The sequence below is a fragment of the Myotis myotis genome, unplaced genomic scaffold (genome assembly GCF_014108235.1).
Source record: "Myotis myotis isolate mMyoMyo1 unplaced genomic scaffold, mMyoMyo1.p scaffold_m19_p_3, whole genome shotgun sequence".
Lineage (NCBI taxonomy): Eukaryota > Metazoa > Chordata > Mammalia > Chiroptera > Vespertilionidae > Myotis > Myotis myotis.
The window spans coordinates 161677500-161693711 of NW_023416335.1; the positions used below are offsets into that span (position 1 = coordinate 161677500).

A 16212-nucleotide genomic window follows, 5' to 3' on the forward strand; every position below is an offset into this window, starting at 1 on the left:
AAAATCCTTGGTCTAAGGAAGTCTCTCAAGAATGTTGCCTCACCCTCAATTACCGACAAGCTGGCCCAGGATGTATCTTCAAATTATGAGCCATGTGCTTTGACAGTTCCTTTTCAAGCACAGTGTAACCCCCCCCAGTTTTGAGGGACCTGTTGCTCTGGTTTTGTCAGCTTTCTGTTCAGGACAGGACACTGTATGCCTTTGGGTCGATCAACACTGTTACAAGGCTGAGCTGGGAACGTGAGATGTTGGGAGGTTCTTGAGCATAGAGGGCTGGTGCTGAATGTCTCAGTGCAAGGCCTGAAGGGCGGGTGGGGGGTCTCTGAGTGTGTGGCCTGGTTGCCACACCTGTCCCAATGTGCTTAACCTCAGGGATCGTCCTCACTACAAAGCAGGCATTCCACAGTGGGAGTAATTCCCAGTCTAGCCTCACTTCTGTCCACTTCAGGTGTGCTCAGCATCCCTTCCTGTATGCGATGAACCCCTAGCTTCCCTGGTACAGAATTATGCCCCCTCCCTAAGAATTTCTCCCACAAGATGGCTTCCTTTAAAGAACCCAAACTTCCTTTCTGGGTCTTTCCACTGTTTCTAGTGAAGCAGGGGCTTGTTCTAAAGCTTTTCCTGATTGTTATGTAATCTTTTGGGTTCTCCAAATGAAAGGGTGAGAGAGAATTCCCCTTCCCCTCTCTGTCTATCATTTACCACACTTCAGTTTCCCTCTAAGTCCTTATTTTACAGATGAGGAAACGTAGGAGGCTCAGAGAGGGTAAATGATCTACCTAGAGTTGCACAGCTACAAATTTGCAGTCCAGAGTGGCACCTGGTCTGGCTGACTCCATGCCTCAATTTAGATAACCTGCACCATCCTTTCCTACATACTCACCTGTGCCTTCCTCCTTTCAGGCCCCTACTTTGCTCCGGCACACGCTGGTAGGTAACTCCTGGGGACCTCCTTCTTTGCTCTCTGTCCTGAACAGGCTGCCCCTAGTTCTGCAGCTCTCCCTCCTGTATAAGAAGCCTCAGCCCCTCCTCTGCTGGCTGCCAGCTTTCAACATCTCACCCCGCCTCCCCATTGTTTGTGATTCTCCTTTCTGCCTCCTAGGCTTTGCTTTCCCCCTCCCCTGAAATTTCCTTCTCCCACGTTCCTGGTGGAGTCCCGCAGGGCTGGGTGGCTTGTCATTGCATGTTTCTCATCAATTCTTTTTCTCAGTCCCATCCCTCAGAAAGCTCTCAAAACATCACCACACCTGCCCCTGCCATAGCCTGTCTGTGGCATCCTCATCTCTATGATCAGTTCTGGGGTGTGTGTGTGTCCTTGGGGTTGGAGGTGCTCTGGCACTCTGTTATCCAGAACTGATGGTGGTACCCTTCAGGTGCAGGGGACCGTGTGGGAGGCTGTGAGGAGAGGGGTGCTGGGAGGGCACCCAAAGACACGGGGGATTTAGTCTTGCTTTTGCTTTTATAAGGCTTATAGAACAATCAAAGGATTAGCAAACACACACGCACACATATGTATATGTGTGTGTGTTATATGTATGTGTGTGTTTGCTGATCCTTTGAATATATATATATATATATATATATATATATATATATATGAAAATGAGCCAGTCTATATATCAATATGCACTGGAATATGGCAGCAATTGAGCTTAGATAAAGAAACCAATGGAGCAGTTGAGTGGTGTTAATTAAGGAAAACTCCCTGGAGGAGCCAGCCTGTCTGCTGCCCGGTGGATCAGAGGAGATGCAGGCATTTGTCCTCAAGGCCTGATGGACCCAACATCAATTCAGGCCCAAATGTTCACAAATAGAAACCTTAGGTACTCCAGAGATAGACTATGTTAGGACTGTGAAGGAAATTGCCAAGGCAACTGGAAGACCTTTCAGAGAAGAGAAAAGTAGGCTTGGAAGATGGAGGTGAATAGAGAAAAAGGGAAGAAGAGGACTGAATAGTCCAAGCAAAGCATGGGAGTGGAAAACTCAAGTGAGTGGGTCATTAGGAAATCTGTAGGTGATGCTGGTGGTAAAACAGGCCAATGACAAGGGGAGGCCCATGGGCTGAACCTAGACATGTGCTCAGAGTTGAACAAACTTGGTTTGTGAGTTGCCACCTGGGGAAACTTGGGCAAGTATTTAAGAACCCAAGTTGTCTTTTCTTTAACATGGGGCTAATGGCTGCCACCTCATGGACTTCATATGATGTTTAACTGAGATATAGCTCCTTGCACATAGTTAGTGCTTATGGATATTAGTGCCTCTTTTCTCTTTCGTTTTGTCTTTATTTTCATTTTGCCTTTATTTTATAAATTTGGAGTACACAAATAAGCCAGGAATGAGATTTAATGTCCCACTTAAAAAAATATATTTTTATTGATTTCAGAGAGGAAGGGAGAGGGAGAGAGAGATAGAAACATCAAAGAGAGGGAATCATTGATCGGCTGCCTCCTGCACACCCCACACTGAAGATCGAGCCCACAACCAAGGCATGTGCCCTCGACTGGAATCGAACCTAAGACCTTTCAATCTGCAGGCCGACACTCTATCCATTGAGCCAAACCAGCTGGGCTAATGTCCCACTTTAATATCACCACACAGCCTCCACAGTCCTGGGAACATCACAGGGATTGATGAAGTTGGTTAGCTACCAGTAGGGCAGTTTCCAGCCTCACTGGGTTGCCTCAAAAGTCAGCAGTGGAAAGAGAGTAGGAGTCCAATTCAGAAATTGGAGGATGCCCAGGCACTGATTGTATGACTTGGAGCCATTTTTGACTTCTTGAGTCTGCCTTCTCACATCTTTGATAGGCAGGTTAGATGGTGAGAGGTCTTTGAGTTCCAGCAGATGGGAATATTCTGTGATTCTCTGTGCACTCATTTATGGAACCAGTTCCATTTGCCTGTCCTTGAACCTCTTCTTCAGTTTAGCAGGAAGAACACTTGAATTGAAACCAGAAAACTCAGGTGCTAGTCCCAGATGTGTCTTTTCCTAGCTGGAGTGCCTAGGCAAGTCATTTAATCTCTCTGATCCTCAGTTTTCTGTTTTGTGAAAACAGTTTGACTGCCTGGTTCTCAAGGCTCTTGTTAGAATAGTGTTTGTGTATGTTTTTGTTGAGATGAACTATGCAAATGTAAGCTGATGGTGATTTTTATGTCTTCTTGTTCCTTCTAGTCCTTGTCTCTCTTCCTCCTCATGGTGGCAGCTAGAGTAAGTTTCTCAGCTCTATAAATTGTATACCAATTACCTGACCATCAACCTCTAATTTCTCTCTCTGTTAGTATCTTAATTTGTGGAATCATCGCAAAGTTCTGTTGTGGAAGCATGAATCACTGCAAAGATCTGCTGTTGGCTGGCAGAGGTGAAAGGATGAATACACACATGCACATACACATGCATACAAACACATATGCACACCCCTCCAAAGTGCTAGAAGGAATCAGTTGCACAGAGTAATATGGCTCATGAGGGAGTATGCTGAACTAAAAGGATTTTGATTGCCTGTCAGAAGATTATTAGGCAACAGTCATTACCACACAAGACCATCCCAGTCTCATTGTTCCTAGTCAAGTACAAGATCTGGATTACTCATTCTTTATCGAGAGGGTTGGCTTAGCAGCCCAAGGATGTTAGTGTGAAGGCAGTTTCAGACAACAGTGCCATGGAGATGGCACAGACTCCTCCTCCCCTGCATATCTTGTATTACACAGTGGAGACCCCATCTAGGTCTGCAATGGACCACTTAGAGTGGCTCAAAGCCAGCTGGGGTGAGCAGTGGCTTCTCCTCACGGAGTCTCCAATTCTGTGTTTACATGCAAGTGTGGGGAGCACACCAGGCTTCTAAGAAGTCTGAGAATGAAAGTCTGTGTGGGGTTTGGGCCTTTCCAGTTCTCAATGCCACTACTACCTATTAAGGTTGATCAAATGCTGCTCTCCAGGAAGGATCCTGGGGTTTTTTGGCCCATTGTAGTGCCTGCTGGGCACCCTTGCACCTGGACAGAAGCAAAATCTCCCCATGAACTCAGTTCCTCCAAACTCCTCTTCTCAGAGTGAATTGAAGAACATTCTCCAAGCATGTGAATGTGTCGGGAGCCAAGGATTCAAAGAGATAAAATGGGCCTCCTGCTGCTGGAGCTCTCTGCAGTGAGACAGCCTCCCAAACGATATGATTTTACACAAAGTGAGGAGCACAGTCCCAATTCAGTGCTGTGCTGTCATACAACACGCTGGTTAGGATCCTGTGCATGGTAGCTCAGTATCCCCTGTTCATGTTCCAGCCATGCCACTTACCATCTGGGTCAACTTGGGGCAGGCTATTCAACCTCTGTTTCCCCATTTTAAAAATGGCTAGCATAACAGCATCTATCTCAAAGTTGTGAAAATTAAGTTAATACATATATGTAGAACAGTGCCTGGCCTGAGGTCAGTTTTCAATACATGTTAACTATTATTATTATTATTATTATTATTATTATTATTATTATTATTTTTGCCAATACTGTTGTCCAGAAACAATTTTGGCTTCTAAGGTCAGGCTTTCCAGGCTCCTTTCAGATCTACATTCATCTCTCCCTATAGTCTAGTGTGAGACTTGAACCACCGGTCAAGTCCTACTTCCAACCCTTTGCTTTACAAAATGTATGAAATATCTTTTATCTGCTACCTCACTGCTTTATGTGCTTTTCAATGGGCATGCACATGCCATCTGTTTGCATCTGTTTTTTGTTGCTGGTGTCTCTGTCTCCTGCCCTGGCCTATCTTTGAGGAAAAGGAACAGCTGGAAAACTGAGAAAGGACATGTCTTTCCCTTCTGGTCCTTCCAGAAGACCTACACTCCCTCCCCCCATCCTTTTCAATGACAGCTTCTCTTCCTCTAATATTAATGCAGTACATTTGTAAAGCCAACATTTAATAAAAATAGCTTCCTTTGATTGCTCACTTATTCAAGTCTGGCTTGGTGTCAGGAGATAAAACTTGGTGAGTTCTGGAGTTTGGAGGGCAGATCTCAGAACTGGAGAGCTCCTTCTGAGACCAAGAATGGGGAACTGCACCTGCCACGCCCAAGGAGAGTGCCTTAGTAGCTTACAAGGGCAAGGCAAGAATGGGAACTTGCATATTTTTGTGACAGGAGGTTATGAAATCCTATCAAGAAGCACCAGGTAACAGATGTAGGGTCCTCTTTTCACAAAGTCGCAAGCATGTGAAGAAAGATTTTGTCCGATAAAATGATTGCCACATGAGCAATCTTGCAGGCACAGCAATTTTGAGAGCCATTCTGGGAGTGAGCGGTGCAGTGTTTATTGTATTGTTGAGGCTCGTAAAAATCTTGTATGGCTGCAGGCAAGCCAAACCCTTGAGTAGCACTGCATCCCGCTGACTCGAGGACCAAGCCCAATCACTCCCCTGTATATAAGGGGAAGTTTCTGTGCTTGGAGTAGAGGAGTTTTAGCTCCTTCCCTTTCTCTACTTTGCTCCTATTCTCTTTAAGTCAACATGAGTCGCCACTTTAGTTCCAGGTCTGGGTACCGGAGTGGAGGAGGCTTCAGCTCTGGCTCTGCTGGGGTAGTCAGCTTTCAACGTAGGGGCACTAGCTGCTCTGTGCGCCGTAGTGGAGGAGGTGGTGGGAGATTTTCAGGTGGAGGATGTGGTGGAGGAGGCGCTGGTGGTGGCTTTGGAAGTCGAAGTCTTGTTAACCTTGGTGGCAGTAAAAGTATCTCCATTAGTGTGGCTAGAGGAGGTGGACGTAGTGGTTTTGGTGGTGGCTATGGCAGTGGTGGCTATGGCAGTGGTGGCTTTGGGGGTGGTGGGTTTGGTAGTGGTGGATTTGGGGGTGGTTTCGGCAGTGGTGGTTTTGGCAGTGGAGGTGGTTTTGGTGGAGGTGGTTTTGGGGGTGGTTTTGGGCCCGTCTGCCCCCCTGGTGGCATACAGCAGGTCACCATCAATCAGAGCCTTCTGCAACCCCTCCATGTGGAGATTGACCCTGAGATCCAAAAAGTAAAGTCTCAAGAAAGGGAGCAAATCAAGTCACTCAACAACCAATTTGCCTCCTTCATTGACAAGGTGAGTTTACCTGCTTTGTGCACCAGAAGAGCTGCTCCTGGTCCATTTGAGAGTGGCGCAGCCAAGACGTGTTTGGGTTTGAGCCTCAATTTTCTGTGTTTAGATGACTAAAACGGTGTTTTGTAGAATTGTTTTCTATGAAAAGTGTTAGAAGTATGCCTGTGAATGATGCTAATGACTAAAGTCTCTCTTGCACAAAGGGGCCTGGGGTCTACATAAACGTGGGTCAATTTGACATCACCTTCAAGTGTTTTTTAATTCAACTCCTGGGCTGAATTTGGACTTACAAATGCTGAATGAAGATAACAGAAATGGGGCTAACTCAACCTTCTAGGGTGCAAATGAGAACCCTGGAAAAGTTTTCCAAACCATAAAAAGGAAGTTGAGTGTAAACAGAGGCATTGGCTTTTATAGCAGAAGGTATGGAGTCAGTGCCAAGCATCTTTTTCTGCCAGAAGGGGCGGTCCGCCCTTTGAGAATTTTACATTGGTACCATATCAAGGTGGAGATTTTTTTGTACTTATGTTTCCAAGTATCTGCTCTGAAAAAGAATGTAAACCAGTTTTTTTAAACATTTTGCTCATTCATCAATAATAATGTCAAGGCAAGTTATCCACAATAGATTTGAAATTCAATTTTGGATTTTTCCAATATACATTTGAACTGTGTGTATTTTCAGGGAATGCAAACTAATTTTTATGGTAATTGGTTTAAAAAATTGAAAGGCAATTCTCTTAAGTGTCATGTATCTATTTCAAATGGCAGTTGCAGTAATTTTACATGTGCTTTGCTATTTGGTTTTTGTGTAGCTACTCTCCTCAAGTTCCAACTGAAATAGTACAATGATTGCCATTCTCAGGGAAATTAAAGCGTCACTGAATTAACAGTGAGTTGGGTTTTATTTTGAAGATGATGCTAACTTGATCATTTTTTTTTCTTTCAATTTATCTGTTCATCATGGCCAGGAAAATAAGAATCACAGTTCTTTCCTAAGTGTGGTTTGGGCCTTGCTATGTGGTAGCCCTTGGTGCTCAGTGGCCAGAGGCCTCCACTTCTGTATCAGTGAGTAATGAGGTTTTGTATTCTTAGGTGCGGTTCCTGGAGCAGCAGAACCAGGTGCTGCAAACAAAATGGGAGCTGCTGCAGCAGATAAATACCTCCACCAGGACCCACGACCTAACCCCCTACTTTGAGTCATACATCAACAGTCTTAGAAAGAGAATGGACCAACTGAAGAGCGATCAATCTCGAATGGATTCGGAATTGAAGACCATGCAAGACCTGGTGGAAGAATACCGGAACAAGTAAGGAAACCTGGCTGGGCAATTTTTGACTTTTGCTTTAAATATTTCCAGCAAGTGGCAAGCTAAGACTATAAAGAGAATGTAACAATGTCTTTTCTTAGGTGAGAGGTAAATCAATTTGGCATTTTCTGAAATCTTCATTTTCTTAGAATCTGGAAATTCTTTAATGGTTTTATTGCTCAGAAGAAGTGGGTGGCCAGAATGTCCTAGGCTAGTAACAGAAAAGCAGTGAGAAGCAGCACTAGTATCAGTCTAGAAAGCGAAACTTCAGGCCTCTCTCCTTCTCTGAATCTCCTAGTCACTTCTGATTTCCTTGCAGGTATGAGGAAGAGATCAACAAACGGACAAATGCAGAGAATGAATTTGTGACCATCAAGAAGGTCAGTAAATTCTGTAGGGTGGACCTTACATCTAAAATAAACAATAGAACAGGGTCTCTAATTACTAAGCAGAAAGGAGCCACGATGTGGAGAAGCAGGTAGTGGGCCTGATGACTATCTCAAGTAGAGTTTTCCTTCCACATTATCATGGTCCTGGACTTACTCAGGTTCCCTGCTTCTCCAGAGCCCTCACTACTTCATGTAGCAAGTGGGGAGGCAAGTTCTTAGCAAATCAGGCAAGCTCCTTTGTGATTGTGTTCCCAGGGGTGGGGCAATTTAGGGATTCTGATCCACCTGTGATATCAAGGTGTGGAACAGACCCCAAACACCTTTTCTGCTTGGAAAATCCCCTCACAGTTAGTAAGAGGGATTTGCCCTGGAAAGACTATGACTTCTTACTGCCTATTGCTCCTCTAGGATGTAGATGCTGCTTATATGGCCAAGGTGGAACTTCAGGCCAAAGTTGACAACTTGCGCCAGGAAATTGATTTCTTCACAGCACTCTACCAAATGGTAAGCCCTCTAATTTCAACCACGTTTATCAAGTGGAGAACTTTAAGCCTGAACCCACCACTATCCAGAAGAATAGAGATATATTTTCCATCTCTTGAATGCTCCCTCTGTCTAAGTTGTTCTCTGTTTTAACACTATAAGACTCACTGAATTGTTATGTCTTGCAGGAGCTGTCTCAGATGCAGACTCATATCAGTGACACCAATGTCATCCTCTCCATGGACAATAACCGCAGCCTGGACTTGGGCAGCATCATTGCTGAGGTCAAGAACCAGTATGAGGAGATTGCCCAGAGGAGCAAGGCTGAGGCTGAGGCCCTGTACCAGACGAAGGTGAATGGGCTGGATGTCTGGCCAGTTTTCTTGAAAGGTCTTGTTTTGTTATCCTGTGTTTTCTCTTAATATTTGTGTGCATGAGCCAGGGTATATGCTCTGTCACATTAATTGACTTTGCCCATCATCTTTAGTATGAAGAGCTCCAGGTCACTGCTGGCCAACATGGGGACAATTTGAAAACTTCAAAGATGGAGATTTCTGAGCTGAATCGGCTAATCCAGAGACTTAGAGCTGAAATCAACAGTGTAAAGAAGCAGGTACTTGCTTCTTCTTTCTACTTAAGAGGTGGTGAGAGAAAAGGCAGCCAAGAGGTTTCAGGCTAGGCATTTAGAAGAATGCCAAGGGGCAGAGTAGCCTTGACGCAGGGTCAGGAGAGGCTGTTGCATCACCTTTAAGGGCTTTTAAGGAAAGCAACATGGTGATGTGCTAGCCAGAGGCAGGGGAATGCATGAAGTGACTTAAGTTCTTGTGGTTCTGTTGGATCCAGAGTACTGGCCTCAAGGGGGTGGGGAGTCCATTTGAGATAAGAAGGACAAGGTGGGGTTAGGTGTTAAGAGAGTGTGTAATGTGCTGGATTCTCCTTCCTCAGATCTCTGGGCTGCAGCAGTCCATCAGCGATGCTGAGCAGCGTGGTGAGAATGCCCTCAAGGACGCCCAGGGCAAGCTGAATGAGCTGGAGGACGCCCTGCACCAGGCCAAGGAGGACATGGCCCGGCTGCTGCGTGACTACCAGGAGCTGATGAACACCAAGCTGGCCCTGGATGTGGAGATTGCCACTTACAGGGCCCTCTTGGAGGGAGAGGAAAGCAGGTGAGAAAGGGACCCTGGGCAGTATGGCTTCTTCTGTGCTTCCGCCCTGGCAAGTTGACCTGCTGTTGAAAGATGCCGCCATGTGACTGCAGCTTGTCCTGGGCATGGGGACAGGAAAGGCACACCATGCGGAAAGACTTGGTTTCACTTTGGGAGCCAGAGTTCACATTGAGGGCTATGGTGTGGCAAGAAATGCTTTGAGATGGAGCAATTTATTCTTCATCTGGGCGGGCTCAGCTGTCATCCGGCCAAAGTCAATGCCTTTAGAGTAACCGGCATTAGCTAATTAGCTCTTGTCTAACTTATACGGAGATTTCTTCCTGTTTGTGAGAAAAATGAGAGTTGTGGGAAGCCAGCGAGGATTGGATTCGTTTCAGATCAAAGAGGAGCCCCAGTGGGGAGCTTTGGGTCAGCTGAGAGGGCCTGGGGAGGCGCTTGTGAAGCCGGAGGGTAATGAGGACTTGGCTTTTCTTTCTCCTCCAGGATGTCTGGAGAGTGCGCCCCGAACGTGAGCGTGTGTAAGTATAACCCAGGGGCCTGTGCAAGTTTGGCTGGGGGGGAACGCGCCATGGGATTGAAGGTAACTGAGTGTCCCCTTGCAGCTGTGAGCACCAGCCACACCAGCATCAGTGGAGGTGGTGGCCGAGGAGGAGGCGGTAGCTACGGTTCCGGAGGCGGCTACGGCTCTGGAGGAGGTGGTGGAGGTAGCTACGGAGGCGGCTACGGTTCTGGAGGTGGCAGCGGCGGCGGCAGCTATGGCGGCAGCTACGGCGGAGGCGGCAGTAGCGGGGGACACAGAGGCGGTTCTGGAGGGGGCGGCGGCAGCTCTGGTGGCCGGGGTTCCAGCGGTGGTGGCGGAGGCGGGAGCTCCGGAGGCCGGGGATCCAGCTCTGGGGGCACGAAGACCTCAGGCGGCAGTTCCAGCGTGAAGTTTATTTCTACCAGCTATTCCCTAGGGCCCCGATAAAGCGGTTGTCTCTATCCTGTTAGCTCTCCCTCTCCATCACTTCCAAATATGCTTGCAAGACCAAGGCCAGCCTCACTGAAGAAAAACACCACCGGTTACCTTGGTTCAGCCTATCTCCCCAGCTCTTTCCTTTCTGCTCTGCTTCCCAAAGAAGTTTTAGAACCAGTGACAAGCTCAGTTCCTGCTATGACCCTTTGTGCTTTATCTCAGAAACAGTTCAGCCGTCACCACTGCACACATTACATTTCAATGCACCTCCTAAGTCAGCCAGAGGTGGGCAGGCTGGTTAGACCCAGGGCTTCTCCGTCATGCAATGAATGTACATGCTCTGGACAGCTCATTTCTATCCTCTCTCTTGCAGCAAGCTCTGTGCTGCTTTGGTTTTTTTTTATGTATGGTGTCAGCCAGTTGATTGACTTTTGTGGAGAGGTCTTAAACGCCCGTTTCCTTGTGTTGCTGCAATAAAGTGAATTTGAAATTCTCTGAGTCTCCAACTCCTTTGTTCCTGGCACTGACTATCCTGGATGGGTACTTTGTGGGAGGGAAAGAAGGCCCTAGATCCACACGGCATATGGGGAAGTTGGGATACACGAGGGGAGGCTGGTCAGGCAACATGCGACTTTAAACATTTAACATTTTACTGGACAAGCTCTTTTCCAGAGGGTAGACATGTCATGGAGAAACAGAGACTGGGGTAGCAGGTTTCGTTCATCCACGAATGTTTTCTTAAAAAGGGCACTGAACAAGCAGGTTGGGAAGGAGTGGTTTGGCACTGAGAAGAGGGGAAAGTACTGCATGGAAAAGTAATTGTTCATGTGGAACAGTCAGTGATAAGAAGGGGGTGGGTAACGCAGGGCCAATAGCTACTACAGCTAGAATACATACAGACTTTGGCCTGGGGAGTGCAGGAACCAAGAGTGGTAGTGGAGAGGTGGATATCTATTCTCCTTCTCTTTCAGGCCACTACCACTATCCAAAGCTCTGCTTAATCTAAGATCATTTGTGGACACATACACGATACTTATGAAGTAGTACTATGGGATAGCATGGTGGTCAGAAGCATGGACACTGGGATTCACATATGCGTGGGTTTGGGTCTTACCATCATTTACTAGGTCAGTGGAAATGTACAAGTTATAGACCTCTTTGCACCTCAGTTTTATTATCTCTAAAATGGGGATAATAAGCCTCCTTTGTGGGAATTATTGTGTGAATTGATTACGATGATTAGCACATAGTAAGCACTCAGTGAGTCACAATTTCAACCGTAATGGTGATGATGATGATGATGATGATGATGATGATCTGTCAATTGTAACATTGCTGTTTGGTCTCCAGGCCATTCAGTAGATGTTGCTCTAAGGGAAAAATGAACATCAGCTTCCCAGTACTTTTATGACCAGGCAAGAGTCAGCTTCTTGAGGATCAGTTTTCTTGTTTCCAATTAGAAAAAATATTCTTAGCTTCAGTGCCAACTCAAGGGGAAAAGAGGATATAGATCAACAAGAGTATTACGTAAGTACAACTTGGTGAGCTCTCTCCCTCTCCAGTCACCCCTTCATCAGAGCTGCTTCCTGTCTGGGCTGACGTGAGAGTCTGGATAGCATGATGGTGGATAGAAAGATGGTGGACAGCAAGATGGTGGATTGATTCAAAGTTTCATTTACTGTGGTATTTAAGGGGCAGGCAAAAGAAAGTAATCCACAGCTTACAGGATGTGTGGATCCTTGGACAAGTCACTTGACCATTTTGAGCTCAGCTTTCTTGTAGGTTAAAAGGGGAACAGAATATTTGCCTCTAGACATCAAGAGGATAAAATACATAATGTGAAAAGGTTTTGTGAACTGTGACTGTGTTATACAGAAGTAGTTAAGTACAATTTAAAAGGAGTGATAAAGAAGTGAAAGGCAGTGGCTGGCTGTCAGGGACCACCAAGAAGGAAAGTAACTTGATCTGGTCACTGTGGCCCAGTGACAGCTCCATAGGGACATGAAATTAATTTTCTTTTTAAAAAAGTAAAAGCATAGCATTTATTTAAAAAATGTTTTTATTGATTTTTAGATAGGAAGGGAGAGGGAGAGAGGGATAGAAACATCAATGATGAGAATCATTGATCAGCTGCCTCCTGTACGCCCCCTACTGGGGATCAAGCCTAAAACCCAAGGCATGTGCCCCGACTGGAATTGAATCAGTGACCTCCTGGTTCCTCAACCACTGATCCACACTGGCATGTCAGAATTAATTTTCTTAATGTACTCAAGTTGAATCTGCTCTGCAGGACAAATATTTGTGAACCAAACACATAAGAGAGGGATGTGTGAACCATAATGTCCATGTGTTAGCTTGTGGGGGTACTTACAGTTTCAGTGACTGAAATACCAGAGCCTCCCCATCCCGTTATCAATGTACCTGAGAAACTGAAATAGCCACAAAAGGAAGATTTAGAACAGTGGGAATTGGGTGCCTTGAGGGAGGGAGATGGTTTACCTTTTTCATAGGAGAGTAAACCTCTAGGGCCACCAGATACTGCACCTGGGACACTGTTGAATGAACAGTGATGCATTCTAGTACTCTGCCATACACATTTTCTAAATTCTTTCTAAGGTCACAACTATTGGGAATATCCCTGCTCTTCTTGTTTGGACTTGGGTTTTCTTTTCTTTTTTCTTCTTTCTGTTAACCTTCATCTGAGGATATTTTTCCATTGATTTTTTTAGAGAGAGTGGAAGGGAGGAGAGAGAGAGAGAGAGAGAGAGAGAGAGAGAGAGAGAGAGAGAGAGAAATAGAAACATCAATGCGAGAGAGACACAGTGATTGGTTGCCTCCTGCACATGCCTTGAACAGGGCCAGGGATCGAGCCTGCAACCGAGGTACGTGCCCTTGACCGAATTGAACCCAGGACCCTTCAGTCCATAGGCCGACACTCTATCCACTGAGCCAAACCAGCTTGAGTGGACTTGGATTTTCTTGATAAGGTCAGACATGAAACAGAGATCACTATAATTTACAGTGAAACTTATCAAAATTTATAAGGTCACTAGGATCAAATGAAAACCTTGTATAAGTCAGTATATAATGTAAAACTAAATTAAGATCAAATGACCAAATACATTACTAGAAATACAGTAAAGGAAAAATATTGATTCAATTCAGTTCAACACATGGTTCCTGCACACATACAATGTGTCAGGGATAAGGCTGAACATTGGGTACTATGATGAGTGTGACATGGTCTTGTTCTTAAAGAGCTTAGAAACTTGGGTGATGGAGACTATATAAACATGTTATTACAATGCACATGACCCATTCAATGACAGAAACATACACAAGTCATAGAAATGGTACATATTGACATGAGGGTGATTAAAAGTGATGCCCGGCAGGGTTTTAAAGAAAAAATAGGACTTTGTCAGGCAGACAAGGACATTTAAGGCAGAGAAGGACACTTCACACAGAAAGAATAATATGTGTAAAGACATGAAAGAACAAAACTACATAAAGTACTTGTCATCTGAAGGAACCTGAGTAAATGCAAGAAATGAAGGTGAAGACTCAGATCCAATTAAAAAGTCCTTGTAGGCTTTCATTGTAGTCTGGACTATAGTGTGTGGGTCAGAAGTTCTCAGATGGGGTTTTAGGACTTACTGGCTTATTACAACCTATATATACTGCATCAATGAGAGGGAAGGGGTTTGCTTCACTCGTAGTGGAATAAGAATTGAGCATGGACCACAGTTTGGCTTGTACTGGAGTATTCCCTAAGAAATTTGGCCTGCCTATGGGAGATCTGCCTAGGGAAATTTCATTTTTTTCAGGCATTTTTATGGCTAAAACAGCTGTTATAGGTGAGGAAGAGCCAGTAAAGGAATTTAATAGAAGAGTGACTTGGTCAGATTTGTGTTTTAGGGGGATCATTCAGGTCAGATTGGAGGAGTCCATATTGGAGGTAAAAGACTTGTTAGGAGATTATTGCAAAGGTGCAGGCAAAAGGTGATCAAAATTTGCACTTCTGTTCAAGTCCTTAGAGGTGGTAGAGTGGCCAGAAATGAGAATGAGGATATACATTCTAGAGATAGTTAAGAGTCAAATCATTAGAATTGGTGATGGATTGAATGCTAGGTGGGTGGGGTGAGGCAAAGGGGAGAGTCTAAGGTGGTTCCATGTTCCTGGCATGAGTAATAACAGAGAATATAGCAAGAGGACTTGTGGGGATAAATGATGAGTTAGTTCTTTTGAGGTGTCTCTTCTCTATTCATATAATTATTGGGATTAGACATGTACACTGAAGAATCACCAAAAATTGAAATTTAGAGTAAACCATCAGATAACTCAGGAAAAAGGGGTAGGGGGGAGAATTGGAGAGAACTCAAGTAAGAAATACAGAAATATATGGGAGAAACTTGATCAAGTGGAAAACATTTAAAGGACATGAGACCAATGATAATTCTTCTGGGGCTAACCAGCCAAGATACTGAGGCCCCTCAAATTTGGTGATGACTTCTCAAAATCTTAAACTCCAATATGTCATCCTTGGCTTCCCAGTATAGATTTGAAGCTTGGTGCTTATCCAACTAATAATATTCTGAAGTAGGGAAATCCACAAGCACAAGTATGATAAAATTTTCCTATCTCCCTACACCGAGTTCCATTTCTCTGTGACAACCATAGTTTCTTGGGTACCCTTCCAAAGGTATCTATACACATGCAAACAAAAATGTACACATGTATTTATTATCCTTTCTCAGCTGTCCTTCCACCCTGGCCTTCCCAGCCCAGCAGACATGACTGTCTCCACTTCATTGGGATTTGAATTGCACATTCTTCAGCAGATAAGCCTTTGGAATCTGGCTGTGGCTTCTGCCAGCACAGCACAGCCTATGACCCAACCTCAGCATTTTTCCCTAACTTTAAGATATCTGCACACATCTCTTCTCCTTGGGTCTAGATCCAGGTGTCTCTCTCCTAGAGTCTCAGCTATAAGGATAGAATTCGTCCCTCCACCCATTGGCCTTGGCGCTCCCTTTGGGCTGCTCTTCTCCCTTGAATGGCCACAATGCTGCAGCCATCAGTTTGGTGGCCAGTCTTCCTTCTATATCTTGCCAAAGTTTCTTTCCATAACTGAGAGATATTGGATCCATCTAACTTTAGAGAAGAACAAACTTTCCACCTCCTTACACACTGTCTCCTCTCCCCAAATTCCAGGCCCAAGAAAACCATCTAGTGACCCTTGGAAAACAGTAGAACAACTGCTCTTGCTTCTCAGATCCTAGGTCAGTTTAGCTCAATTCCACCATCCCACTCTTTCCCGTGGGAGAGGGTCTTCTCTAGGCTTAAGGGCTCTTCACTAGCTCATTGGAGAGAGAATTCCAGGAGATGATCTTGAACCAGAACCTATGGTTTCATATGGAATTTTAGGAACCAAATCCACAGGACAGATGCCACTGGAATGGGAAACTTCTATTGGTCCCTTGGAGGAACTATGAGGAAGTCTCATATGATTGCCCAATTCTATAAAAAACATGTATGAAAATTTTAACAGGGGCTTTAATGAATGGTTTTTTTTTAGAAAAGAATATTCTTTCTTTAGGTCTTGGTTCTTTAGGTCTAGGTCAGTAATTATAAAGATATCAGTTTCATTGACATGTTTTATGACAAAAATTAAAGTAACACCCTTTTACTGCCAAGAAAAGAAAAACATAGATAGTATACCTTACAATCACATATAATTTAAAAATACCAACACAGTGCCATAACTGCAGTATAAAGGAGGCACAAAAGGAGAAAATAGTGGTAATAATATTATATATATTTCATGATGTAAGTTCTTAGGCAGGACTGTATTAGAAAA

General features: G+C 44.7%; 1 protein-coding gene across 1 annotated transcript; it reads left to right on the top strand.

Annotated features, from left to right (window-relative positions):
- The first annotated feature begins 5413 nt into the window (after positions 1-5413).
- On the top strand, positions 5414-10845 carry KRT1 (keratin 1). The gene is made up of 9 exons (XM_036299372.1): positions 5414-6055; positions 7145-7359; positions 7679-7739; positions 8157-8252; positions 8420-8584; positions 8719-8844; positions 9177-9397; positions 9881-9915; positions 10000-10845. The coding sequence occupies exons 1-9, from the start codon at positions 5489-5491 to the stop codon at positions 10362-10364; spliced, it is 1851 nt and encodes a 616-aa protein (XP_036155265.1). The 5' UTR covers positions 5414-5488; the 3' UTR covers positions 10365-10845.
- Positions 10846-16212: the final 5367 nt, after the last annotated feature.

Coding starts and splice junctions, on each gene's coding strand:
- KRT1 (XM_036299372.1), top strand. CDS start 5,489: ATGAGTCGCCACTTTAGTTCCAGGTCTGGGTACCGGAGTGGAGGAGGC. Junction 7,740..8,156: donor AATTTGTGACCATCAAGAAG/GTCAGTAAATTC, acceptor TTGCTCCTCTAG/GATGTAGATGCTGCTTATAT. Junction 9,398..9,880: donor TTGGAGGGAGAGGAAAGCAG/GTGAGAAAGGGA, acceptor TTTCTCCTCCAG/GATGTCTGGAGAGTGCGCCC.